Raw genomic sequence first — 25,640 nt, forward strand, 5'->3', positions numbered from 1 at the left:
AAATACATCATTTGGATTTTGTTGTTGTTCTCTAAACAGTGCTACCTACAGTACAATTTTTGATTTAGCATTTTTAATTTTTTTTTTATAAACAAATAGAACTATTTTGCTATTAGGCTATCTGTGTTCTCATCTGGCACTTAAGAATAGATCACAGGTCACCTCCCGGTTCTGTTTGGATATGGGTGGGTGGTGGGGAGGGAGTGAGGAGGGGTGCATGGGATGAGGTGGTTTGTCTTCCTGGGACACAGACAGAGATGGATGCGGTCCGTGTGCAGTGGGAGGGCACGTGTGTGCATCCAAGAAGGCCTCTTCCTCACGTGTGTCCCTGTGACTGGACCAAAGGTCTCACACGTGTCAGAGGGGCATCTCCTCCCCTCCTCCTGTGCTGGCCTTTCTTACCCAACAGCCTAGATTCACAACAGTTCTGGGTCAAGGCAGGCCACGACGGTGCACGCACGTCTGCTCAGGATGGAGCCAGTGGGTCCCCTTAGTGTCCTAGAGGAGTGGGCCCAGGACCCTTCCCTGCCAGGCCTGGTGGCTAGGAAATCCATCCTGGCCTGGGAATGCTGGTAGAAGTCACAGATGCCGAGGGGGGCTGCTAAATGTCTTTGCCCTTGTTTACCCTCAGGTGGTCTTTGTTTAAGTTCTTTCCAAATTTCTCGCTGAGCTGTTGGATCAGGTCTGCCAGCTCCCCGGTAGCTTGAGATTTCTCTTCCAGAAGCTCATAGCGCAGGCTGGAGATATCTTGCTTGATTTCCTTCAGTTCACCTGCAAGGACAGATGAGCTTTTGGTGAGCGTGAGCTGGCAGAAGGGGCTCATTCCACATATGTTTGGGGCGCGCATCTTTCCAGCACAGCGTCAGGGTGCTGGGCCGGCCCACGAAGGGTAGAGGTGAGGGCACACGAGTGGTGTTTTGACCTAAGTCCCACCCAGCTCCTGCCACTGAACAACACATCTGTCCATTTAAAACCCTCCTCTTCCCCTTCCTGGTCAAGCTCTTTGTGAAGGGTTTCAGATGGAAGGGGGAGTCAGGAGCAGGGCTGTGCCTTCCCAGCGCCTGTTTCAGACCATGTTAGAATATTGGCCTCGGAGCCATTAAAGGCAGATTTCAAGACTCCGAGCAACACCGTCATTACCTGGAACAATCATTCTCATGATGCTCCCTGTTGTGTTCTGTGGTTGTCATCTGCAGAGGAGAAGCTCCCAAGCGGGAAGGGACGGGCTCCGCACCATGCACGCGGTAGCCTGGCAGGAGCAGGGTCTGCCCCGACCACGCACACCGTGTTCTGTTGCCGAAGCTGCCGCCTCCTTCCATAGCAAGGGGCCACTGGGGGGCGCGGGGGGCGGGGGGGGCGGGACTTGCCCTGGCTTCCACAGTGAACCACGTCGGTCGAAATCCACCTGGGCCTGGGCTGGGCAAATCTTTTAATGAACTACAAAGAGGACTCAAAAACATTCTTTTCTGATATTATAGATATTGGACTTGCCTCAAATGGGAGTCCGGTGCCCGGGAGCACGTTATTCCTCTTTTCTCCATATGTGTTGGGGACAGAAAATACAGAGATCTTAAAGGTAGAGGTTGGCCAATTTTGACAAACGCATACATTCCCTGTTTCCTTTTCATGGGGTGCTTTCCTGAGCCCCAGTTGCATGGTATAATTCTAGTGGCATGAAACCTGGCAACCCCGCCGTCGGTAATCAGTTATGTTCCTGTCGATCGCAAGGACGCACTGCTCGGGGTGGCTGGCAGGCCACCTGGTGGTGCGTCCCAGACCCAGCCTCAGGGGTGTCTGAACAGCTGCTGCTCAGCCCCTGGGCAGCGTCAGCCCAGGAGTGAGTCTGGCCACTGGGGATCTTCAGGCTGCCTGCTGGAGGCTCCAGAAGGAAACAGAGGGTCACTAAGGGACGGGGCTCTTCCAGTAGGCCCGTGGCCCGAGCGAGGGGGACACTGAGTGCCTTCATTCATAGAGGAGGCTGTTTCGAGGTAGCAAATATTTGTCCTGTGTGTCTCATGAAGATTAATGACCTGGTGTAAGGTAATTTGCTTTTCACTTAAGAGTAACTGCTTATGGACTGGAAAATCACCCAAGCAGTGAAAATCATGTAGCCTGCAAACTTCAGTGTGCATCAGAATGACCTGGGGCTTTTACCAAAATGCACAGCCCGCCAGGCCACCCCGCAGATGCCGATTCCTTAGGCCTGGGTGCGGTCCGGGATGGGCGTTTTTAACACGTAATTCTGAGCTGGGGGAATACTCCGAGAAACACTGTGGGCTGTCAGGTTCTCAGGGCCTGGAAGTGAGACAGGGTGGTGGCAGGATCTGAAAGAGGTGTCCCGTCTGCTTACGGCTCTCTGTATGTGCACCCTTGGGATGAGGAATTCCAGGCTGTCCTGCACCCATGGGACGTGATGGGGAATCAAGGCAACCATCGCTGCACTAGGCAGGATTATTACCAGCCCCTGCCCCCAAAGAGATGACCAGGTCCTAATCCCTGGTGTCCCATCTGAGTATGGTCACTTTACATGGCAATAGGGAACGAGGGTCACAAATGGAATTAAGGTTGCTCATCAGCCAGCTTTGAATAGGGAGATGATTTTGGGTTATCCAGTCTAATCGTGAGTCTTTACAAGCAGAAGAGGAAGGCATGAGGGGGTCAGAGAGACATGAGGACAGAACAGGAAGGAATGTGGCCGCTGGAGGAAGGCTCGGGGCTGGGGGCCTGGTTCTGGGATGAGGCAGCTGTAGGCAGCCGGAGGGGGGTGGTGGTGGTAGCCCCAGCCTACAGCCAGCGAGGGGACAGAGGCCATCACCCCACAGCCACATGGCACCTCTTTCTGCCCACACCTGAGCCAGCAAGGAAAACGAGCGCCCCCGGGGCCTCCAGACAGGAACGCAGTCCTGTCCACATCACCTCGATTTTAGCTGGGTGAGACCTTGCCCTACTGCCGACCTGCAGGAAAAGAACCCATCACTTACCTTCGTTGACTTCGTCACTTTCTCTATCCACCTGGGCCTTCAGGACGTATCTTTTTATGAGCCGCTTCATGATTTTCTGAAATGGGAGCACAAGGAAGGGGTCAGACAAGCCTGGCCAAGGACAGAAGCAGCCCGCATGGTATATGTATGCCCCCTTCTCCCCCACAGAGAGCCCAGTCAGCGGCTGGGAGAGCCCCCATGCTCGGTGCCTCTCTTCTCAGGGTGCCTCGCCTGTTGGGGGAACGTGGGCCTGTGTCTGTTTAACCTCTTGCCTAGGATGACCCTGCCCCGGGGACGTGAAAGCAGGACACTCAAGGGTGGGAGGCCAAGCCAGGGAGAGTGACAGAGCATCACTTAGTGCTACTGGGAGGTCCTATGCCCGACTCTACCCTGACCTTCTTTGTGACCTTAGCCAGTCATGTCCTCTCCTCGGGGCTTAGCACCACGTCAGGACCAGGCTGGACAAGTCCACTGTACCTTGGAAAATTCCTGCCAGGGGTGGAAACAGATAGAGCCGGGCCTCGGGAGGTTTTGCCAGCACCCCACTCCCCTGAGAGCCCGCATGCCTGACGCCGGCCTGTGGGTTGTGCTGGAGGGGAAGGGGTTGGCCTGTAGCTTCCGTGTATTACGCAGATATGGGTTCTTTAAGCAAATGAGGAGGTAGGAGTAAACACTTCAGAGACACCAAGAATAGAGCCAAGTGTGAGAAAGACGGCAGGAGGTGAACTTTGGGTTTTGCCAGCTGGTCGTTGGTGGATTCCTGGGCAGTCACAGGATTTAGCAATACTCGGATAGCTGAGACTTCTGAATCTTGCAAGGGCTGAGCAACTGGCAGAGAGGGAGGGATTCCCTGCTCCTTGCTCATCCCTTCCTGTCACCTGCTCACAGCCGGGGACTCAGGGGACCGAGGCAGCATTTTCTAGACGGGAGGGACCTGAATTCTGTCCCTGGCCGTGCCGTGTGTGGTCAGGCAGGTTACTGAGTTCTCTTCAACTATGTGGGCTCAGGAAAAGCTTTTTGTAAGCCAAGGGGAGTGGATGGCTGGATTTAGCACATTCTTGTCATCAGCTGCAGGTTCTCTCAGTGCCTTTGATGGCGAAGACCTCAGCCTGGTGTCTCCAGGCTGTGTGACTCCAGGACTCTAATGGAACCTGGCAAAGGCTGTCTGGGGTGAGCCCTGCGTCACCTCTAGGCCACTGCTGCCCCCCTCAGCCCTCGGGCTGCTGGTCTCCTCGGCTCTGTGCTTTGAGTTGTGATCTTATTTCGGCCGAACCATGAGTGAGCAAGTTGTCTTCGTGCTGCCCTCTGTCAGAGAGGCCTGGGTCTTGCCATGTTAGTGGCTAAACTGACTGCTAGATTTCTTCTTGACATTCTCCCTAGTCCCTAAGGCAGGTTACCCAAGTTGTATGGATAGATGCCTTTCACGGGACTCAGTAATGCTCTTTTCACTTTGAACTGCAAAACCCACACAAAACCAACGTTGTTCCGAGCCAGTTCTCAGGGAAAAAAGCACAAAACCCCAAAACCCAGACACCCAGGTATGTGAAATTCTTCCTGAATATAGAATTCAGAAGTATTCTGCAAATTTTCAGGCTGAAGCCAGTCAAGGGGATCTAGTTAAAGCTTGCTGCCGTTTTAAGGAAAACCTCAAGAATTAAGGGTTCCTTAGTTTCTGGATTCATCAGTTGAAGAGCCTTTATATGTGTGGGGTAAAAGTATAAGCGCGAGGTGGAAAGTGGAGAGTTCAATTTTCCGCGATGGTGCTGAGTCGAGACCTTCTACAGGTGTGGCAGTGATCACGGTCTCTCCCTTTGTTGGTAGTGCAACACAATTCAACCCGTTATTTTAAAAGATTCCCCTGTGCCCCCCTCGCAGAGGGGATGCGTGCATTTATCAGATCAAAACCAACCCGGAAAAAAAATATATAAAAAGAAAAAAAAAAGATTCCCCTGTGTGTTTATTATTAATACACAGTGTCCCCCCAAACTCCATTTGTTTTGAATAGGTGAGACCCCACTCACAAGCCCCCTTCAGTGTGGATGGGCCTCTGCGAGGAGGGGAGAAAGGGTGAAAAAGAAACAAAGAAACACACATATTGAGTATTTCCAGCAGACCAGGAGTCCCTTTAGCCTCCTTGACAGAAGAACCTCACTGAATCCTCCCAGAAACCTGGTGAGCTTGGGAAAGTTGTCTCCATTCATAGATGAGGACACCAACGCTCATAGAGCGAGGTGACTTCAAGGTCACACAGCCTGGAAGTGGCAGATCTGAGATGTAATCAAAACGGAAACCAAAGCTGGGGCTTCTTCCAACCTTCAGGAAAAGGTTATGTGCAAGATGCTTTACGGGATGAGATGCAGGAAACCGCAGCTACCTACTTGTCCTTTAAAAAGGTTTTCTAGGGCGCCTGGGTGGCTCAGTTGGTTGGGCGACTGCCTTCGGCTCAGGTCATGATCCTGGAGTCCCGGGATCGAGTCCCGCATCGGGCTCTCTGCTCGACAGGGAGTCTGCTTCTCCCTCTGACCCTCCCCCCTCTCATGCTCTCTCTCTCTCATTCTCTCTCTCAAATAAATGAATAAAATCTTAAAAAAAAATAAATAAAAAGGTTTTCTCTGCAGGAGGAAGCCTCAGTTAGATTTCGGAGGATGGATGGCTTTGTTCAGTTGTTACCCCTTGGGATATTTCAGTAAAAAAAAAAAAAACTGTTACCCTTGGGGAAGAGGGTCACCGGCATGTCATCTTCATGAGCGCTCATGGACCCTTCTCGAGGGCTGGCATGCCTCATCTGAGCTAAGGCTTGCACATCTGTGGCTCCCAGGGGAGAGAAACAAACGTCTGAAATTAAGCCCCTCATCATGTGTCAGGATTACTGAGGCTTAATATGGAAGCAGAATCTCATGAGCACTGCAGACAAGCAGGGACCCTTTACTCTTCCTCCCACCGCCACTTCACTCCCAGGAGTGACAGATGCCTTAAAGGAGAGCAGTGTGACCGCCTAGCATCTGCTTAGAGACTTTGTGTCCCGATGGGCGCTGGGTTCCCCCTGTAGTGCATACGTGTTAGACAACCTGGGGTATGTCAGGGAAGATGCCAGTCTTGTCCCCAGAAATGTGGAAGTGGTTAGAACTACCCAAAGTTCTCTTTCACACAGATGCTAGAGGGGATATCTGTTTTCAGAAAAGATGGACACCAAAAGTCTCCCCTCCTTCACTGTGTTTGGGGTAAAAGAATGGTCCTTTGTGATGGGTTTGAGATGTCTCCTTGCTATCTTTCATAGAGTTCTTTCACTTCAAGAAGCTAATAAACTGTCCCCAAGTGAATGTGTCCCCATTGGTGTTGATTCCTCCGACCTTGTCCTCCTGCCCTTAGCAGGTGCTGGAGATGAGTGTAGCTGGTGACATAACTCAGGCCAAAGAACTAACACTGGAAGGGAATGAGGATGAGAGGCACAAGGGATCTGAATGGTCATGACACTGAGATCCAGGGAAGGAGCCTCACAATTCTCCCCGCTCACATTCCCAGGGCTGCTGCTGGTGCTGGGAGGACATAGAAAGACTTTCTATGGAAGAGAGGCATCTCTCTGTGCAGCCAGAGTAGCTCAAGATGTAAACAAAGAGGACACAGATGGGACGCTGAAGATGGTCAACAAAGAATCTAGAGGGAAACAGTGTTGCCACCCAGGAAAACAGAAATCGAGGGACACTTGGAAGAAAGGGGACAGAATGGATCCCAGACATGCCATTTGTTAAACTAGGGTTTATCAGACACCAGAAATAGAAGGAATCAGCATTGGCGAGTTGTCTATTCTGTTTGCTTTGGTCTCTACAGAAAAGGCCACCTAGAGCATGAAAAGGAGGACTCCCCACTGGGTTTGGGGAAAGGATTGCACCACAAACACTGGGGCTCATGTGAAGAACCGACCATGCCTGGACTCTGTGGTGCATTTGGGATGCGGCTGGTTTGCTTTGCTAGAGAAGGAAATGCAGCTCTCAGAGTGGGAGTAGATGAGTCTGCACGCGCCCCAGCAGATAGGCACCCTGGATTTTGGAAGAGGTCACAGAGTGGTTCTGACGGGAGGCGTACTCTGACCCCCTCACCAGTATCTTGGTTTTGTTTCATTGTTTGGTTTCATATGAGCCCAGATTGGAAAAACAAAATAAAACAAAAAAACAACATTACAAAAGTAAAGGACCGGTTTTGTGAAAAATAGCCTTCAGACCCCTGGAAGCCTAAGTTAAAGCAAAGCACAGAGAGCCTCTGGTCTGAGGGAATGGCCTTCCCTTACACCAGAGAACCCTCAGAAGTCGAAGGATTGACAAGCTTCAAATAAACATCTCAAGCACTAAGTCTGATCTACTGAAGAGACACAGAGGCAACGAGCTTAAAAACTCCATGAACGACGGGGCTTTTGTCTTACTGGGAATGCTACAGAATTTCTCAGAGCCCTGACAGTGTGAGGGCCTGTGGTTCTGCCACATGTCCTCGGGGAGGTGACGGCTCTGGGTGCAGCCAGGAGCCTAAGAAAGAGGAAGTGTGCCAGGCTCCTTCTGATTTCTGCACATTTGGAAGGTGCTTTGGGAAGAAAGTAGTGCAACTTGGAAGGCCACCAGTGGGCCCAAGAAAACAGAAGAGGATTTGCCAGACCCTTGCCCCAGTCCTTCATTCCAGAAGCTCCTCCTATACCTTGCCCCCTCCCCTCATGCTCCACAGGCTCAGACAGTTCTCAGGCAGGCAGGACAGGTTCTCAGCAAGGCTTGGGTGCCTAGGAAGTGTGATGTAGTAAAAGAGGGGTACCCTTGTGAGTCAGATAGATAGTTCAACCAGCTGTGGGCCTTCACCCCTGAGCCTCAGTTTTCTCTTCTGTTTAATGGGGTTAAAGCTACTGCCTCTCTCACTGGCCTTGGGTGAGATTACATCTGGGCTAGTGTCTAGCCTGCACCCCACTGTCCTTCCTGCCGTCTATTGCTTTACTGCTGTCTGAGCAGGTGATGGCTCAGGAAGGTGCGCAGACTTCACCTTGCAGGGCTAAGCACAGGGCACATGGGCAAATGCAAAGGGCTCTCCAGTTCTTTGCTCCCTCTCAACCCTTTCCCTCTGATGCTTACTGGCCCCGGGGTTTCCTTTCTTCTTTTCTGTGACAACTGTTTGAATAAATATTTGGAGGCTTTTCTTGGTGGATTCACAAAATACAGGGTGAGCAGGCTGCCCAAGGTCATTAGCAGCCTGAAGCCCAGTACCACCCAATCTCTGTCATCACAGCAGGAAGCTTTTGGGGATGTTGATGGCCACAGGGACTCAGCCAGTGATGAGGGAAGACAGAAACAGAATCACCTCCAGGCTGCTTTTGAAAACAGTCTTGCCCCTAAAGGATTCATTCTGGGTAGAGGACATTCACTACATCATCAGTCTTCCTTTATCTCGGCAGCTGATTCTTCTCGAAACCCATCAGAGATTTGACCCTAACCCCTGAGGGCTTTCTATCTCTTTTGTGACACAGATAATCTATATTTTTCTCTGACAAGCTGAGAAATAAAAATCCTTCCACTGACCGAAGGATTTGTGCTGTAACATAACTCAAAGCAGATCAAACTGGTCGGGCCCAGTTCTGCACACAATTAAATACAAGATTTGCCCGTTTCCAGTTTTTAGCCTGTGTCGTCTCATCAAACTCTAAGTGCTTTGAGGGATGAAATGTTTCTTAATTGCGCACTTAAATCCTCCTACCTGCATAGCTGGCTTCTGAAATATGGGTGGAGATACAGTTAGAGACCTGCGTCTGGGAGATGCTAAGTCTCATTGCTCCCTCTGGGATGGTGGCACCAGGGGCACCGTACCTCCACCCCCCGCATGCTCAGGGTGGCTTCAGGTTTACCTCTGATAAGAACTGATCAGCATAGGGGCGCCTGGGTGGCTCAGTCGTTAAGGGTCTGCCTTCGGCTCAGGTCACGATCCCAGGGTCCTGGGATCCAGCCCCGCATCGGGCTCCCTGCTCTTCGGGAAGCCTGCTTCTCCCTCTCCTCTCTGCTCGTGCTCTCACTCACTATCTGTCTGTCTCTCAAATAAATAAAATCTTTAAAAAAAAAAAAGAACTGATCAGCATGGATAGAACTGCTGATCATTGAGAAGGGGAAGGCAGGAAATGAATGGCCTGTGCTTTTATAATCAATAACCCATAGTTGCCATTTGTCACTGGCTCATGGGCTGATTCAGATAGATACAGAGCAGGAGCATTAATTTCCAAAAGCAGCACCAAGGGCTGTAAGCATAAAAAGTCTTCTAAGGTTTATGTACAAGAACAGACTTTGGCAAGCTGGCGGTCTTAGGTCAGGTGCTCCGCGGGGACACCCATGTCCACCGAGTCGTGCTGGGTACCCTGTCCCTGCAGAGAAGCATCGTGTCTCATTGCCTGTGTGTCCAGAATGTATACTGAATCTGGCTGCTTTTCTCCATCCCCCTACTCACACCCCAGTCCAAATCTCACTCCCTTGCACCTGGATGACTGTCCCGTGCCCGCTGAGCTCCAGCTGCTTTGGACCTGCCCAGGTTCTCCCCTCTGGCTTTTGTGGATGCCTTTCCCAAGCCTGGGAGGCCCCACAGGGCTGCCTCCTTCTTTGAGGTCTTAACTAACTGTCCTGTCCTTAAAGATGCCTCCCCTGATAACCACACCTAAGCAGGGGCTCTCTCTTACTCCCCATTTTTGCACCCTGTTGTTTTCTTCTTTCTCCTTTTATCAATTTGAGGTTATGTACTTACTTGTGTGTTACTTGTACTTTGTCTCTGTCCCTCACTGGCCTGGAGGTACCCCTATGACAGGGACCCGTCTCCATCCCCAGTGAGTAGTGCAGTGCCTGCTACATCGTCACTCAGTGCGTATTTGTTGGATGAAGGAAGAAATGAAGCTGGGTGCTGGGGGGCTGACGCAGCCCTGTTACTAAATCCATGTCTGGGTAGTGTCCACTTCTGCCCATACCTGGGAAAGGTGTGGTTACCTGGTATCGGGTGGGCTTGCTGAAACTGTTATTTGCTGTCAGGTTTTCAGAATTCCTCATGCCAGCCTGGTAGCGAGTCTTCTGGGGGGGAAACAAAACCATAATAAATACTACACACACACACACATTCATATAACATATGACAGCCATCTATGAACAGCACCCATATATGGGACTGTCCCTAAAAAGAGGACCCTCATGAAGCTGATATATACCCACTGCTGCTAGCCTTCTTAGAACACTGTTCTTGGGATCTTAGTTCTGTAGGATGACTACAGGTTATAGAATATAGTTTGGTCAACTTTGGGAAGCACTGAGTTAAAGTTAGTAGGGGGTGTCTTTCTTCCAGGACTCCTGAGAGATTTTCATATGCTACTAAACCTTGAGAATCTTCAGGAGGAGGAGGTAATGGGCAGGGAAACTTTCTTCCCGGAGATCATTCTCCAGAAAGCTTCTGGGAAGAACCATTCCTCTTTGGGGGCCACTAAGCGGTTGCCTCGGTGGGGGCATGGCTCAGCCCACAGCCTGCAGGCCACCTCTGCAAGGAACTGTGGGGAGAAGGGCACTTACCACAGGCAGCCTCTGCTGGGGCTGCAGCTTTGCCGATGTGCCCGCAGATTCTGAAAAGCGGGGGCCCCCTCACTGACTTCCCTCGTATCAGCGGCACCGTCTGAATCGAGCACGCCCGGTCCCCCTCCCCCTCCCCATCCCTCGCCTTCTCTTGCCGCATAAACCCCATGCCACCTACCCTGAATTTGGAATTCAGCATGCCCATTTCAAGGTCATTTTCACAGCTTTTGGCCTTGGATTTGCAGAGTTTTATGAGGCACATCTTGATTCTCATTATGAGATAATAAAATGACTTAGGACTTGGCACTAGATTGAAAGGAGCAGGAAGAGTTCTTCCTTCATCAAAGTAAGACAGCCAGAGCTTGGCTCGGGCAAATTTCCACTCCACATCTGCATCCTCCTGTGGGGCAAGGGAAACAGCGCACCATCAAAGGCCACAATTGAACAGCGCGGGATGCAGGCTACATCTTCTGACGGCAGACTTCTAAACAGGACTGACTGAGGGTCTCTGGATGTTCTCCCTCTTTACGAAGGCCCAGCATGGGGAGTTCGCTTGTGCTAAAACCGCATGAAATTAGTCATCCCTAAGATCTCTACCTAACTCCTCAGGATTCGTTGTTGAAAACCTCAGCCTGTTCCTCCTCCCTGACTCCCCGCTGGGTATTTTCACAAACATTTCTCCACTTGCCACAAACCAGAGAACTTTTCTCACTGCCACTTAATCCTGTCAGCCCCCGAGGGCTCTGGGGATTCACAAACCACCACGGCATCGGGGTATTCACGTTCCAGAGCATTGCTGCCCAGTAGAAATATCACGTGAGCCACAAACGTGAACCACAGAAGTAAATTTAAATTTCCTAGTAGCCACAGGATAAAAAGGAAAATGGAACAGGCTCATTTTTCTTTTCTTTTCAAATTTTTATTTAAATTCTAGTTAGCTAACATATAGGGTAAAATTGGTTTCAGGTCTAGAATGTAGTGATTCATCAAAGATTACATTATTTTAAAGTGTTGTTTATTTATTTATTTTAAGTAATGTCTCCACCCAACGTGAGGCTCAAACTCACAACCCTGAGATCAAGAGTCTCTCACCCTCCTGACTGAGCCAGCCAGGTGCCCCACAGAACAGGTGAAATTAATCCCAGTGATATCTTTTATTTAATCCAGGAGATCCAAAATGTTATCATTTCAGCGTGTCATTATAAAAATTCTTTTTTTTTTAAAGATTTTATTTATTTATTTGACAGAGAAAGACACAGCGAGAGAGGGAACACAAGCAGGGGGAGTGGGAGAGGGAGAAGCAGACTCCCTGCCGAGCAGGCAGCCCAATGCGGGACTCGATCCCGGGACTCCAGGATCATGACCTGAGCCGAAGGCAGTTGCTTAACCAACTGAGCCACCCAGGTGCCCCTATAAAAATTCTTAATGAGATAAGTCACGTTTTTTTTTCCTATTGAGTCTTTGAAATCGGTGTGTATTTTTTATACTTACAGCACATTTCGATTTGGACCCGTCACATTTCACGTACTTAACAGATGCATGTGGTGAGCAGCTCCCAGATTGTATTGTATCACTGCGTATTTCTAATTAGAAAGCATATTTCTGATGGGTCAGAGTGCTGCCACAGAGGATGTAAAGAGATTGTGCACGTGTCGTTTAAGAGAAACAGACCTGACTGTAGTTAGCATGAGCTAGTCCAGCCATGCTCTCTTCCCTCGTAGTGGTGCTAGATTTAAACCCCACATCTCTTACGTCTGCGTGGTGTCAGTGCCAGGCTGCTGAGTAGGCCCCCTAACAGGTAGCAGGTGTGTTTGTTTGTTTTTTTTTAATTGGCAGGCTCTTTAGGCTTCTGTCCTAGTGGGGCGGTTTGGGAGCAGCGAAGAGGCATGGGATTTGGAGTCAGACAGACCTGGGCTCGCAACCCCTTCCTAGCTGCATGACTTCAGCAAGGGCTTGGGGCCTGCCAATCGGGACATGGAGAAGATGCTGCCTCCTTCATGTAGCCCTGAGATTGGCACTGAGGTATGTGCTCCATCAGGGGGTGGGTTCCAGTCCTCACAGACACTAGCTACATTTCCAGGGGCCGAGTTGAGGCTGCTGGGAGGTACTGTGTGATACAAGGCTATTCCCCGCAGGCTTGGCCGTTTTGTTTGCTTTTGCTGAGGAGCACCTGGCCTGGTCTATGGGATATCGTATTGGAGTCATTTAGCCTGGAAGCTTTGTGAGGGCAGGACTTGCACCCATCCTCTGCTGCTCAACAGGGACGTGTGACAGGGACACTGTGACCTGAGAGGAAGGGTGGTGTAGTCGTGACAGCATGGGCTCTGGAGCCTGCCTCGGTTCCTGTCCTGCCTCTCTTCCTCCCTAGCCGTGTAGCCATGGCAGGTGGCTTAGCTGCTCTGGGCCTCAGTTTCTTCATCTGTAAAATGGCGACAAGAAGGCCTACCTCATAGGTCATATTATGAGAATGAAATGAGTTCATTTAATGTCAGACATTAGTAGGCCCTCAGTAAGTATTATTTTCATCTCCATAACTTAACACAGTGCCTAGAGTTCAACCTGTAGTCATTCAGCAAACATGTATCGAGTACCTACTATGTGGCTGGCCTGGGCTAGGTAGGCACTGGGGTTGACCGTCCGTGCCCTTGTGGAGCACACAGTCTGGCCCATGACATGAATATGGTGAACTGCTCATCACCCAGGCTTTCACCTGGAGTTGTGCTAAGGGCTACAGGCCCCCTGGGTGTAGAGCTCCTGACCTGGCCTGCGGGGCTGAGGAGGCTGCCTGATGGTTGGTGTGGGAGCTAAGCTCCACAGGGTAACTAGTTCTCTACCAGGTCAAGTGTGGGTGGGGTGAGAGTGGAGAGGAGTGGGAGTTAATGAGTAGAGGAGGCAGTGAGAAGTATAAACAGCTTTTCTGAGAAAGTTGGCAGGAAAGAGCAGGAAAGAAAGAGTTGGAAAGTGGGATCGAGGGAGGATTTTTTTAGTTACTTTTTTTTTTTTTTAAAGACCCAGAGTCTCATTTATATGCTGACAGGAAGGGTGAAGATAGGGGTGGAGCAGGGATGACGTGCGGTGGCAGCTCCTGAGGAGGCGAGAGGGCAGGGAGCCAGGGCACATGGGCAGAGCATCTCAGATGGAGAAGCTCCCCCCACCCCCGCCCCCACAGGAGGGCAGGCGGGGGCGTGGCAGGTGTAGAGGCAGGCGGGTCCGTGGATTTGGAGGGTAGGTGCTCAAGATCTGTTGGCTGAATAAACAAGTGTTCTCGTGGAAGATTTCACAGATGTGTACTTCATTGAAGTTCAACGTGACCGGGGGTACCAGGCACTGTCTAGCGGCCTCGTTCGGCTTCTAAGGGCCCTTGCTCATGCATCACTGGGGAGGTGGGAGGGGACACGTGCTCTCCCCTGAGGAGAAGCTCAGAGCCCTGAGGGGAGGTGTGGGCTGCAGTGGGCTCTCTCCACCTCGGGCACAATGCTGTGCTGGGGTAACTCAACATCACAGGCTCACGTGACGTCCTGGCTATGCCCAGTCCTGCCCCAAACTATTGGGCATCTCTCCACACTAATCCCATGGTTTCCGTGCCACATTCATTTGGACCAAAGCATGAAGCGCTTGCTAGGATGGGGCCCAGCACCCTCGGTGAGTGGTACAGAGACATGCTTGTTATCCAGGCACCATCTGGTTTCTCTTACATTTGGGGAAACTGAGGCCCAGAAGGGCAGGGAGGGCTGGTTAGCAAAAGCTCATCCACATAACTGAGCAAATATGTACACCATTAAAACATATGCTCATCCATGGACAGAGTGCTGCATTTTCCTGTGGGGGCAGGCGGAGAGCGGGGGCAGGCTAAGGTGCATGCTGGCTCACCCCTACTTCTTTCCCTGGTGCAGTCTACCCTCTTGCAGGCCAAGAATACCGCAGTATTTCACCCCTCCTGCCTTGGCATATGTTGTTCCTACTGTTTCGAATACTCTATTTTGGGGAAGGTGTGTGTTATACCAAATGTGTCCCCTAAAATTCATAAGTTGAAGCCCTAACCCCCAGTGCCTTAGAATGTGACTGTATTTGGAAATAGGGCCTTCAAAGAGGTAAGTACAGTTAAATGACGTTGCCAGGGTGGGCCCTGAGCTGACATCAAGGGTGAACTCATACAGAGCAGAAGAGACGCCAGGGACCGGCTTGCAGGGAGCAAAGGTTGTGCAAGGACACCACGAGAAGGCAGTGGTCCGCCAGCCGAGGAGAGATGCGTCAGGAGAAGCGAGCTCTGCCAGCACCCTGATCTGGGACGTCCAGCCTCCAGAACTGTGGGGAAATCCTTTCTGTGTTTCGGCCACCCAGTCGTGGTGTTTTGTTACCACAGCGCAGCAACTAATACCTGGAGGTCTTTAATTTCTTCCCCGTGAGAAATTACGAGTGCTCGTTTCTTATAAAAGATCCGAGTACAAAGGTGTGACAGTCCCCTTCCAAGGCTCTCTCCTTTGACTCCCTTCCCCAGAGGATGCCCCGGGTCAACCAGTCAATGGTCAACGGTGCGGTACCTTTTCTCTACCCTTCTCTGCTTTTTCTTTCTGTATATGCACATTCGTGTTGTTATGTAAAGATTTTCCTATCTGTGTTTTTCCACAACTTGCATTTTTTTCCCACTTAACGGTATCATAGAAATTTTGCGATATCAGCACAAGCATTTTTCTGTTTGTGTATGCAGTGTTCTAAAGTCTCCGTCAGAGTTTACTGAAACCCTCTGATGTTGATGGGCTATTTGCATGTTTTTTCTTTAGTGAACACCTATGTAAAATCATACTTCTGCCTGGGTCTATTCCTAGAATTGCGATTATTGAGTCAATTCAAAATACGTTAGTGCATTTTATTAATCCTTGACTTATTTATTTTACCTTGTAATAAGTAAAACAATAATAAGATTTATAAAGCATGAGAAGGCATAAAGAGAAAGGCATTCTGCCCCCACGCCCCCCACTGCCTCTCCACAAGTAGCCCTGCTGTGTGTTCCTTGTGGACCCTTTCAGAGATTTCTTCCTTTTCAAAGGCTTATCCAATTCAAAGTGAGTGTGTATGCCCTTTTCTTCCTTTGTTACACAAGGGAGAGCACACTATAAACACCGTTCTTCAACTCGATTTTCTTCACTTAGCACTATAACTTGCAGGTCTGTCACCCAGGGTATGGAGAACGTCTTTGTTCTCCCTTCTAAAGTCGAGCAATATTCTGCTGTTCAGATGCATCATAGTCTCTTTAACTAAATGCATCATAATCTATTTCACTAGATTCCTATCAATGCTCATTTAGTTTGTTCTTAATTTCTTGCTCTTCCAAGCAAGGCTGCGATCAATAGCTTATGGCTTGTGCTTTTCAGATTTTGATAAAACTGCCTCCTGGGACATTCTCTGGACTCCCTCAGCTATTTGGCAAAATTGTATTACTCTTCGAATGGCCTTCAGGCCTCACCTCTAGAAGCTTCTCTGCTTTGTACCTGGTAGGACTTCTCTGGGTGTGCGGGGCTCAGGGCAGTGGAGTGAGTTCATTGATGTATCTGTTTTACTCAAGGAACTGAGTGCTTACAGGGCAGGGACTGTCTCAGCCACCTCTGTGTCACCAGTGCCAGGCATGGGGATTACATACAGTAGGTATTTAATAACATGTGAGAAGCAAAGGGAATGTTGGCTGAAAGATGCAGTCATTCTGATTGGCCATGGGCCACCTGCATGCTGTCTCGAGGGGACACGTGAAAGAGGAAAGATTCACCATCCTGATTCTCTTGGCCCTGGTTGGGCCGCTTTGCATGTGGTGCCCACTCTGCCATGTGTCCGGTTGGCCGAAATGGCTCCTGGGGGCAGTGTGGTAAGCATGCTGGTTGTTTGCTGTTCTGACTTCACTTTTTTTTTTTTTGAAAGAGAGAGAGAGGAGGGGCAGAGGGAGAGGGAGAGAGAGAATCCCAAGCAGGCTCCATGCCCAGTGCAGAGCCCGACGAAGGGCTCCATCTCACCACCCTGAGATCATGACCTGAGCTAAGAGTCAGATGCTTAACCCACTGAGCCACCCAGGCACCCCCTGCTTCACAGGTAATAACACGTGAGCTGCTAATGTCATTACCCTCATTGCTTCGAGCAGCCATGTAAATTAAACCAAGGGAGAGAGAACAATTTCAATTAACTGGTCTTACCTCAATTTCCTGATAGGAGTTGTTGATCATGGCTATCAGCATATTGAGAAGCACTACCACCATGGTGACGTTATAAACGCCGTAGAGTACGTAGCCGATGTTCTCGATGAACTTGTGATCGTATTTCAGCACCACCGAGATCACTTCAGACAAGCCAAAGATGGACCAAAATAAGGTTTTAAAACTTTCTTCAACCCTATAAGGAAAGACAGTTCCTTCAGGCAGTTTGCTTCTGCTGACACTTTTCACATGAAAGTTCCCATTACCCAGACTTTGGTGGTGACGTGGGGCTGGGCTGGCGGCAATGCCTGTCTTCTGAAATAATGGCATGTTCCGATTTCTAAGAAGACTTCCAAAAATTATCCTCTTTCTTTTCCCTTCGGTCCATTTATCGGGACTCCTGGATGTGGTATCGCTTTTATCTTATAATTTATTAAACATTTAAAATTAAACAACAGGACAAATGTTTGTTCTTGTACATTATCAACCACACTCTTCCTAAAATAGTCTCTTGAGGGTCTCAGACCATCCTGCCCCACGTGCAGGGTTGGGGGAGGAGAGAATGGTGTCCACGGATGGAGACAGCCTCACTGGTCACGGGGCAGCTCCTTAAGCCTCATGACCATCTGTTGGGCTCACTTATTACCTCCATTTACAGATGGAGACATGGACACTCAGAGCTTTATCCTTTTTAGCGGCATCTGGCTGGAAAGTGGGGTGCAAACCCAGGCATGTCTGAGGTCTCCCAAAGCATGTACTTCTAACTACAATGCTTCCCCACCTCCTGGGTCTCGATAGTGAGGCCAGTCACACATCTCATGTCCTCTCAACTAGAGTTGAATTATGAGAAGTGTGAGTTTGGTGTGTCCATATTGTTCACATTCAGCAGGCAGCTGTCCACACCTCGCCCTGCAGTTTCCTAAAGGTAGATACTGTGCTGCTTGGAGGGCATTGTGGGGAAAACCTGGCTTTTAGGACACTGCTTTTTTGACTCTTTAGAGACTGTGAAGTTACCAGGATACCCTAGCTTTAACATGAAGATCCAAGCATGTTTCACCATCTGTACTTTGTGGGTAGGACCCCGCGTCAGGTTTACAGCAGAGAATCCAGTCAGAAAGCTGGGTTTTGGTTGGGTGGTTTAGAACACCCCTGTGCATCCGATGATATCTGAATAGTTATATGCAGTGCTTTTGGTATGCATCCAGATTTGGGGTACATTATGAGAAAACACTTTCTTTTTTCTCTTTAACATTTCAGATTTTCAGCACTCACCCACAAGTGGCCAGGATTAGCTAGATCTCAAAAAAATACCAGCGTTTCTTAAGGATTGGTATTTATTTGACATGATGTACAAAAATACTAGTACTTGTCACTTTGGCTAAAAAATCCAACTCTGACTTGCATGGATTTTCGACTCTCCTGTGTGTGAGTGTGTGTGGGTGTATGTGTATGTGTGTGTCTGGCCAGCAGTTTGACTCATTCCCTATGCATCCCAGAGTCTGAAAACTGAAAATTGAAGTGGGTTTTTGTTGTCATTATTTGTTTCCAGTTTCTCTGAAAACTGTGAGTTTGGAATATTTAATTCATTTTAGTTTTAATAAGAAGGAATTTATTTGGGGGTTTGAAAGTAACGACTGGGTACCCAGCATTAGTTTAGAGCCCCAGGTCCTGAGGCTATTCTGAGAAAGAGGGGGACACACTGCTTTCTTGAGTGGGATCCCTTTTGTGTGAAAAAGATGCCATTCAATCAGTGGCCATGATTCTCTGCAGGTATTGCCTTCCATTAAGAAGTAATCTTTTGGTTATCACCCTAGTGGAAGGGAACAGTGGCAGAGAGACTCCAGAACCACTGCATGAGGCCCCAATCCCAAACTAGAAGGAGACAGCAGGATGTGATCTGACAGTTGTTCCTAGCTGGGTCAGCGGAAGACCGGAGGACACATGATCCGAGCAAGGGACTGGGCAGGCAGGCACTGGTCCCGGATGATGCACTTACCATGAACACCCTACAAAATGGATAATATATGCAACTGAGCGATGCCTTACAGAAATTCATCTTCCCTTGCTTCCCTTAGAAAACCCCACAAAACTTTGGCTGACACAAATGAAGCAAGCAATTAGAGAACATTCAGAGAAAATCTCCTGAATTTTGATTAGGGAAAATGGCCTACATTCAGAGTGTATTTTTTTTTTCTCATTTGCTTCTTGCTCTGAATTTTGCCACTAAGCTCTGACTTATCCTTGGTGCCTTCACTTCGGCATTCTGTATAATAGAATAATCTAAAGGAGGCAGAGCTAACCCACTAAGCAGTGTGTGTTGTAGTAAAAGAATATTTACAGGGGCGCCTGGGTGGCTCAGTCATAAAGCGTCTGCCTTTGGCTCAGGTCATGATCCCAGGGTCCTGGGATCGAGCCCCGCACCGGGCTCCCTGCTCTGCGGGAAGCCTGCTTCTCCCTCTCCCACTCCCCCTGCTTGTGTTTCCTCTCTTGCTGTCTCTCTCTCTTTCACATAAATAAATAAAATCTTAAAAAAAAGTATTTACAGATCCCTAAATTCATGGCTTAGCTCCTCCTCCATCAGATCCCCTCCCCCTCAGCCCCTCGTGGAATGCTGATCCTTTAGGTTTGTTATCTGGCTTCTAGACTATCTTTACACCTGTTTCATTTCTATTCTATAGATCAAGGATTAGCCTCTGGACCCAAATTTGGCTCTGACCTATAGGAGTATCTAATTACCAAGAGGCCCAGACTCACTTGGATTTCCAGAGTGAAAGTGACCCCCTCCAGGGCAGTAACACATGAACCTGACTGGGCAGGAAGGGGTCTTAGTCAAAGTATGCATTTTAAATAATCTTTTGTAAGCTCTTTCTGGACTATCTACAGCCCTGTGTCCTCTTATTATGGGGCAAAATGGGTTGTCGCAGCAAAGACCAACTTTAAAGTAAAGCCGGGTCCATCGGCTTAAATAATCCACAATGGCTAGATCCACCATTGGTTGGGTCTTTCATTTATATTTACCCCTCTTGACACGATCTGGACTAACCGAATAGACTAATTTTGTTGTCATTGTTTCTCAGAAGGGACCTCATGGGCTGAGTTATGTACAGTTAGCTGGGCTAAATGGTAGGCAGTATCATATTTTATCCATAGCTCCACCTATATAACTCAATTCTGAGTGGAATTGAAGAGTTCAGTGTTTAAAAATGACACAATAAAAAGTTAGAATAAAATATTGCTATTTATATAATATTGGGCTGGGAGAGGTTTCAGAAGCTAGAAAGGGAAAGATGGAGGGATTTGAGCACATAAAACTTTACTCGTATACAACAAAGACATAATAACTAACAATGTAAGGCAAGAGATTAAGAAAAGAATTTGTATCTGCAGTACACATGACAAACACTGAGTGTCTTTCTTATATAAAGAGATCTTAGAAATCAATATGAAAGATGACAGACATCCTAGCAGGAAGAAAAAGCGGGGAAAGAAAGTTCTATGAAAACTTGATGCTTTTTATGGTGACTAGGGCTCCATAATTAACTTGAAGTGCCATGCTATGGCATCTTCTGGTTTAATATGTGGCAGGAAATAAAGGAAACTTGTCCTCACTGCCCTGAGTGGGAAAAGGCTGTGTTACTTTGACCTTCGAAACCTACCATATTCTTAGAGAGAAGACTGGCCTTGGAAAGGAGCCAAATGGTACATTACTGAAGCCGAGAGCTTGGGCACTGGAGCAGGCCTCAATGTTTTGTGAGGTCACGATGCTCCCTGAATCATGTATTAATCATCACCCACGCTTTTCAGGAGCTATGGGACCCGGGGCATGGGACAGAAGGCCAGTCACTGTGGAGGTTGGGGGCTGTCTTTCAGGAAGAAAGTATCTTGGAACTGGCTTAGCTGATAATCACCATGAAGCCACTTGTCTCACCAAAAGCCTCTACTGTCAACCAGTTGGTCTCAAGGCTAAATGTGAGGTTCTTTACTCAAAGGGATAGTGGTCACAGGCTCTGCATCCTCCTCCTAACCACTCTGGCTACCTACAGACTTAGTCCCCGGTTCCTTCAACTGTGTCCATCGTGAGAAGCTTCACAGACATAGCTGGAGGAGTGAGAAGAACAAAGGTGCATGCCTTGGTTCAAATCCCAGCTCCACCACGTACTGGCTATTTACATCTGGGCACGTTACCAAACCTCTTTGAGTCTCCGTTCACTCACCTATGAGAGGGGATAGAGGTGCCTCACTAGGGACATTGCTGTCAAGATTAAATGAGCAACCTAGGTACAGGATATAACGCAAACCCTATAAATGGTAGCTAGTATTTTCATTCATTTATTTGCCTAATATCCACTGAACTCTATGTGCCAAGCAGTGTACCAGGTGCCCATTCGCTGGTGCCCAGACCTTGCTTCTGCCCTTGTGGAGGTCCCAGGCTAAAGCAAACCCCGCAGGGCGACAGGACGCTACAAGGCTGGAGTAGGCAAGTGTGCTCTGCCGGCCTGGCCTCACCCAGGATCACACACAGCCCCATCGGCCCCTCCGGGGCCGCCACTCGGGGCTGAATGGAGCTAATCATTCATAGGCTGCTGCCCTCTCCAACAAGCCTATCTTCCTTCCTACCTGCAAAGATCATCACAAACCCTTGATTTCATGCAAATCCTCTTTCTGACTTCTCCAGCCTGGGCTGTCTCGTGACTTTTGACTCTTGGCCTGTCGTGGAAGGGACTGGAAAGTTGAGTCCATAGGCCACCCTAGCCAAAGCGGTGCTCCTAGTGAAGGAATGGAGGGAGAGCTCCTGTGAGTGAGGCTGAAGAGGGCGGTGATTCATGCTGCTCCCACTGTGCGGGTGTGTGTGTGGGGGGAAGGTTGGGATTGACTTGTCAGGCAGAAGGCAGGGGCCTCGTAATCAGCTCTCTCCCAGGCCTGTCTCGCCTGGATAATGGGGCTTTAATAACACGTTGCCTCAAGGGGCGGTTGTGTATGGGTCTCAGGGAACAAACTGATCAACACGGCGAGGGTTTGGGGGCAATTGTTCGGAAAATTGCTACTGCTTTCAGAATGCCATGATGCCCTTCCCCTGGTGTGGGAATTCTGCCTCCCCACTTCCCCCCAAAACAGTTCGGTTCAGTTACCTACCCCAGGCTGCACACAGCAGGCTAAAATTAAACGGGAGGCTAGCTCCCCGCAAGGCTGTTTCTCGGGTTCGGGAGACAAAAGCTGGTGCTGTGCTAGAGGCCTCTTGAGGTAGATGCAATGCCTACCTGCCGTCCGGGCTGGGATGATGGAAGACGGTGCATGGGATGTACAGAGACCCCCGCCAGAGCCCTGGGGTTCTCTAACGCCTGGACCCGCAGACCCAGAGCAGCTGGGCCAGGCTCGAAGGTCAGCGCAGAGAGGCAAGTGCCTAAGGAAGTCTGAGCCTGAGCCCTCGTGCTCCGCCAGCTTGTGTCCCCTGAGTGACCTCTTGGCTTATCCCCGGTCCTAAATGAGGAGTTGGATTCAGAGTGTCCAGAAGGAGAGGAGGCTCGCCCCAGAATCAGTGTCAAGGAACGAGGGTGCACAAAGCCTCTGCAGCCCAGATTTATTCCTACAGGGACGCCTGGGAGCCTGCTTGCTCCTCGAGGGCAGAGCTGTGTTTTCTTCACCCTTGAAACTCCAGACCCTGGTACGCAGCGTGGCATTGCTGAAAGCGCTCAGTGAACTCTGTCTGATGAGTTGGTGAGGCCCTCAGAGCACAGTTTCTCAGTCAGGCAAACCTGGCTTTGCGTGTGGGCTTCTGGCCACACCCCAGCCTCTCCGGGCCTCTGTTTTTCTAGCTGTAAAATGGGAAAACTGCAATCTCTCCTTCACAGGGTTGTTCTGAGGATTCAAGGAGTTAACTGAATGCTTGGGAAGTGTGTAAAATACTGCTTGGCACGTAACAAATATGTGATCAATGTTAGTGGTGTTAGTTTTTTCTTTCTTAACTCCAGAAGGCTCCAGCGTCAGGCTGAAAGTGTCTCCTGGCCTACAATCAGCTCTAAGTACAACCCTTTGAAAAGAGCAATCAGATCCTGCCCCCTCCTCTTGAGCGGCTTTCCCAGGGTTGACAATCTTTTCTGTCCCCTGGGAGGCCTCAAGGCCCCTTCTGGTCGGACTCCCGATCCCCCACCCCCACCCCATTCACGGATCCCCGCTGGCTCCCTGGCTGCCATGATCTCTGCTGTTCCCTCAGCCTGGAAGGCCCTTCCCCCTTGTCTCCACCTGGCCTCCCCTCCCCCTCCTCCTCACTCACTGGCTGTAAACTCGATTGTCACCAGCTCAGATAGGGGAGGCTGCCCTAGTTACTCTTCCGCTCAGCATTTTTCTTTCTTTCCTAGCCCTCAGCACTTAATCCTAAATGATCTTCTTTGTCTCTTTGTTTAATTCTTTAAACTGTCTTTTTGTGTGTGTGTGTGTCCCTCTTTCCCTGTTCATGGAGGAGTGTGACCTCCACAAGGGCAGGGCCTGCTGACGCGAGCACTGCTCTGTCATTGGTAACAGACAGTGCCTGGCTCATAGTAGGGACTCAGTCAACATTTTTGGTCAATGAAGGATTGAATGCTGGGAAACTGAGGCATGAGGTGACTTGGTCTTGGCCGGCTGGCTTCAGACCTGCCCAAGAACTATACTTCTGATAGCATCTCTAGAGCTAACCCTGGACAACCCGGTCTCCTGTCACTCTGTCACTTTGAGGAAGGAGAGTTTGACCCCATTTCTAGAATCGAATGTTAGTGATAAAAAGGGAGGGCTTTCTCCCCGTTGAGGTGGAGATGATTAGTCTGAGAACAAGATGGAGGACGTGGGGCAGGGTCTGAAAATGTGCTGGGAAGACATCATCGAAGAGAGCACATTTTCTGTGTACCATCAAGCCTTTCCCTCATGCATTTGTGGGCTCTCAGCCTGTTTCAGAAGCTTAAAGGTACCAGGCTTTTAAAATTTCATGTCATGAATAAACATGAGGCGAGGGCATAAATAAATATTATATGATAGTAGAATGCCTGCTATAACAGGCGTAATCATTCTTCTGAACTAGTCCAGGAAAAGATCTATATTTTTATCACTTCCTGGAGAATTATGCAAAGATGAGAACTTATAATAGACTCAAACTCCTTTTTTGACCCATAATGGTCTTTTCCAGATGCCTGGCCTCTCTCAGCCTGAGCTGGACCCCGTCAGTGACCACGGCTGCCTGGTCTGCCACGTCTGAGGACCTTCTTACTACTGTCTCCACGTGACAGTAGCCGTAATAAGCTCCCTCATTCCCCCAAATCCTTATACCCAGCTTGCATTTAAAAGATGAAAGGTGAGATTATAACTTTCAAAATACGGTAAAATATGACATAACACTTCTGTATCAGAGATGCCCAGATTTCAGCATTGACCCGGAATCCCGGGAGAATCTGTCCCTTCTGAAGCCCAGTAGGCCGGTTCCATTCCCGGTTCCCACCAAAAGACACATTTAGCATGCTCTGCCCAAAGAACATGGTAGTCAGCCGCAGTCCTGTGACGCCACACTGTGACGTTTCCTTGGTTCCTCTTACCTAGCCCTTGGTTATAGTGAGTTTTACTCAGGCAGGCAATAGGATCCAGCCTCTGCTGCCCTAGCAGGACCTCCTCTGCAGCCAGATCCTTCTTGGTGGTATGGCCCCTGGCTCTCTGGAGGCCCCTCTGGCTCGTCATTCCCTTAGAGATATCTTGGGGCTTATCTGGCTCATCTCTCTCACTCTTTTCTCTTCCGTGGGCCATGGAAATTTCAGAATCTTTTGTTTGCAAAGCATAATGTGGCATTTTTAGCTGAAGAGCCTATGTTGTTCCTTTAGCAAGTGTCGGCTTGGCCCCTGGTGCTGAGCATGGGGCCTTCCTTCTCAAGCCCTCCAGGTCCTCCATCCCTTAGGACAAGGACTTCACCCAAGACACTGAGTGTGCACCTGGATCTGCGTGTTTGCCTTTAGCTCTGCTGCGTATGGGTCCTGCAGAAGGTTAAAGCCCCCATTTCTCTCCTGAATCACCAGGGACCTTGGCTTTCTTCCCATAATATGCTCCTCCAGACTGTCTCCCCCAGATCCTTCTAGGGCCTTCCCAATGTCAAAACCCTGAAAACATCCTCCTTCCCTCTCAACCCCCACATTCAGTCAGACACCACGTCTCCACTCCAGACTCCCCAGCGTCCCTTCTCCAGCCCACTGCCACTCCTCAGGGTCCTGTCCTTTCTCACGTGGCTCCCTCTCCCAGCCACCCAACAGACCGTGTTCAGCTCTCTTGGAAGCTGCCTGTCTCTCAAGTTACCTTCTTTCAGAGCATCTCAATTTATAAACATGCCTTCGTTCCTATGATTTTTTTGATTAGCGTCTGTCTTCCCAACCAGTCGGCAAGTTCCGTGAGGGGAGGAGCTGTGAGGAGCTGTTTTTACTCATGATGAAACCCCCCACCCCTTCCAGTCCATCCTTCACACAGTTGCCCCAGCATACTCTCCAAAGGCAGATCTTCTTTCTTTTAAAAAGGTCTTAGCAGAGACTCTAACACCTGGATTGTCTTATGTAATCTTCCCTCGTTTCCCCAAAATCTTCCTTACTGGCAGTTCTTCAAAAATCCTCTGCCCCTTCATACCTTGCACAGGCTAGAATACCCTCCTAGTCATTCTCCAAGACCCTCCCTAGCCACCTCCTCCATGAAGCCTTCCCTGACTCTGCCAGGCAGAGTTCAGTGCTTCTTCCTCACTGTGATGCCCAAGTACCCTTTGATGATGATCATGTGGTGTAACAACTGATGCTACTTTTTTCTGAATCCCCCACTTGTCTATGAATTCCACAGGGAGAGGAGGATTGTCTTACTCATCTCTGTGACCCCAGGGCAAACACAGAACTCGGCTTGGCGTAGCTCCTCCATAATGGTTGTCAAACAAA

General features: G+C 49.4%; 1 protein-coding gene across 1 annotated transcript in view; it reads right to left on the reverse strand.

The window, feature by feature from the left end:
• Nucleotides 1-601: 601 nt before the first annotated feature.
• Nucleotides 602-25,640, reverse strand: part of TRPC7 (transient receptor potential cation channel subfamily C member 7) — a 140,229-nt gene continuing 115,190 nt past the window's right edge. Inside the window, exons 8-12 of the mRNA XM_035015043.1 lie at nt 16,720-16,915; nt 10,719-10,940; nt 9,971-10,051; nt 2,982-3,057; nt 602-771 (exon numbers count right to left, since the gene is read on the reverse strand). Coding sequence (XP_034870934.1) covers nt 602-771; nt 2,982-3,057; nt 9,971-10,051; nt 10,719-10,940; nt 16,720-16,915 — 745 coding nt within the window. The remainder of the gene's footprint in view (nt 772-2,981; nt 3,058-9,970; nt 10,052-10,718; nt 10,941-16,719; nt 16,916-25,640) is intronic.

The sequence above is a fragment of the Mirounga leonina genome, unplaced genomic scaffold (assembly GCF_011800145.1).
Source record: "Mirounga leonina isolate KUSES-001 unplaced genomic scaffold, KU_Mleo_1.0 Mir_168, whole genome shotgun sequence".
In the NCBI taxonomy this organism is placed as follows: domain Eukaryota; kingdom Metazoa; phylum Chordata; class Mammalia; order Carnivora; family Phocidae; genus Mirounga; species Mirounga leonina.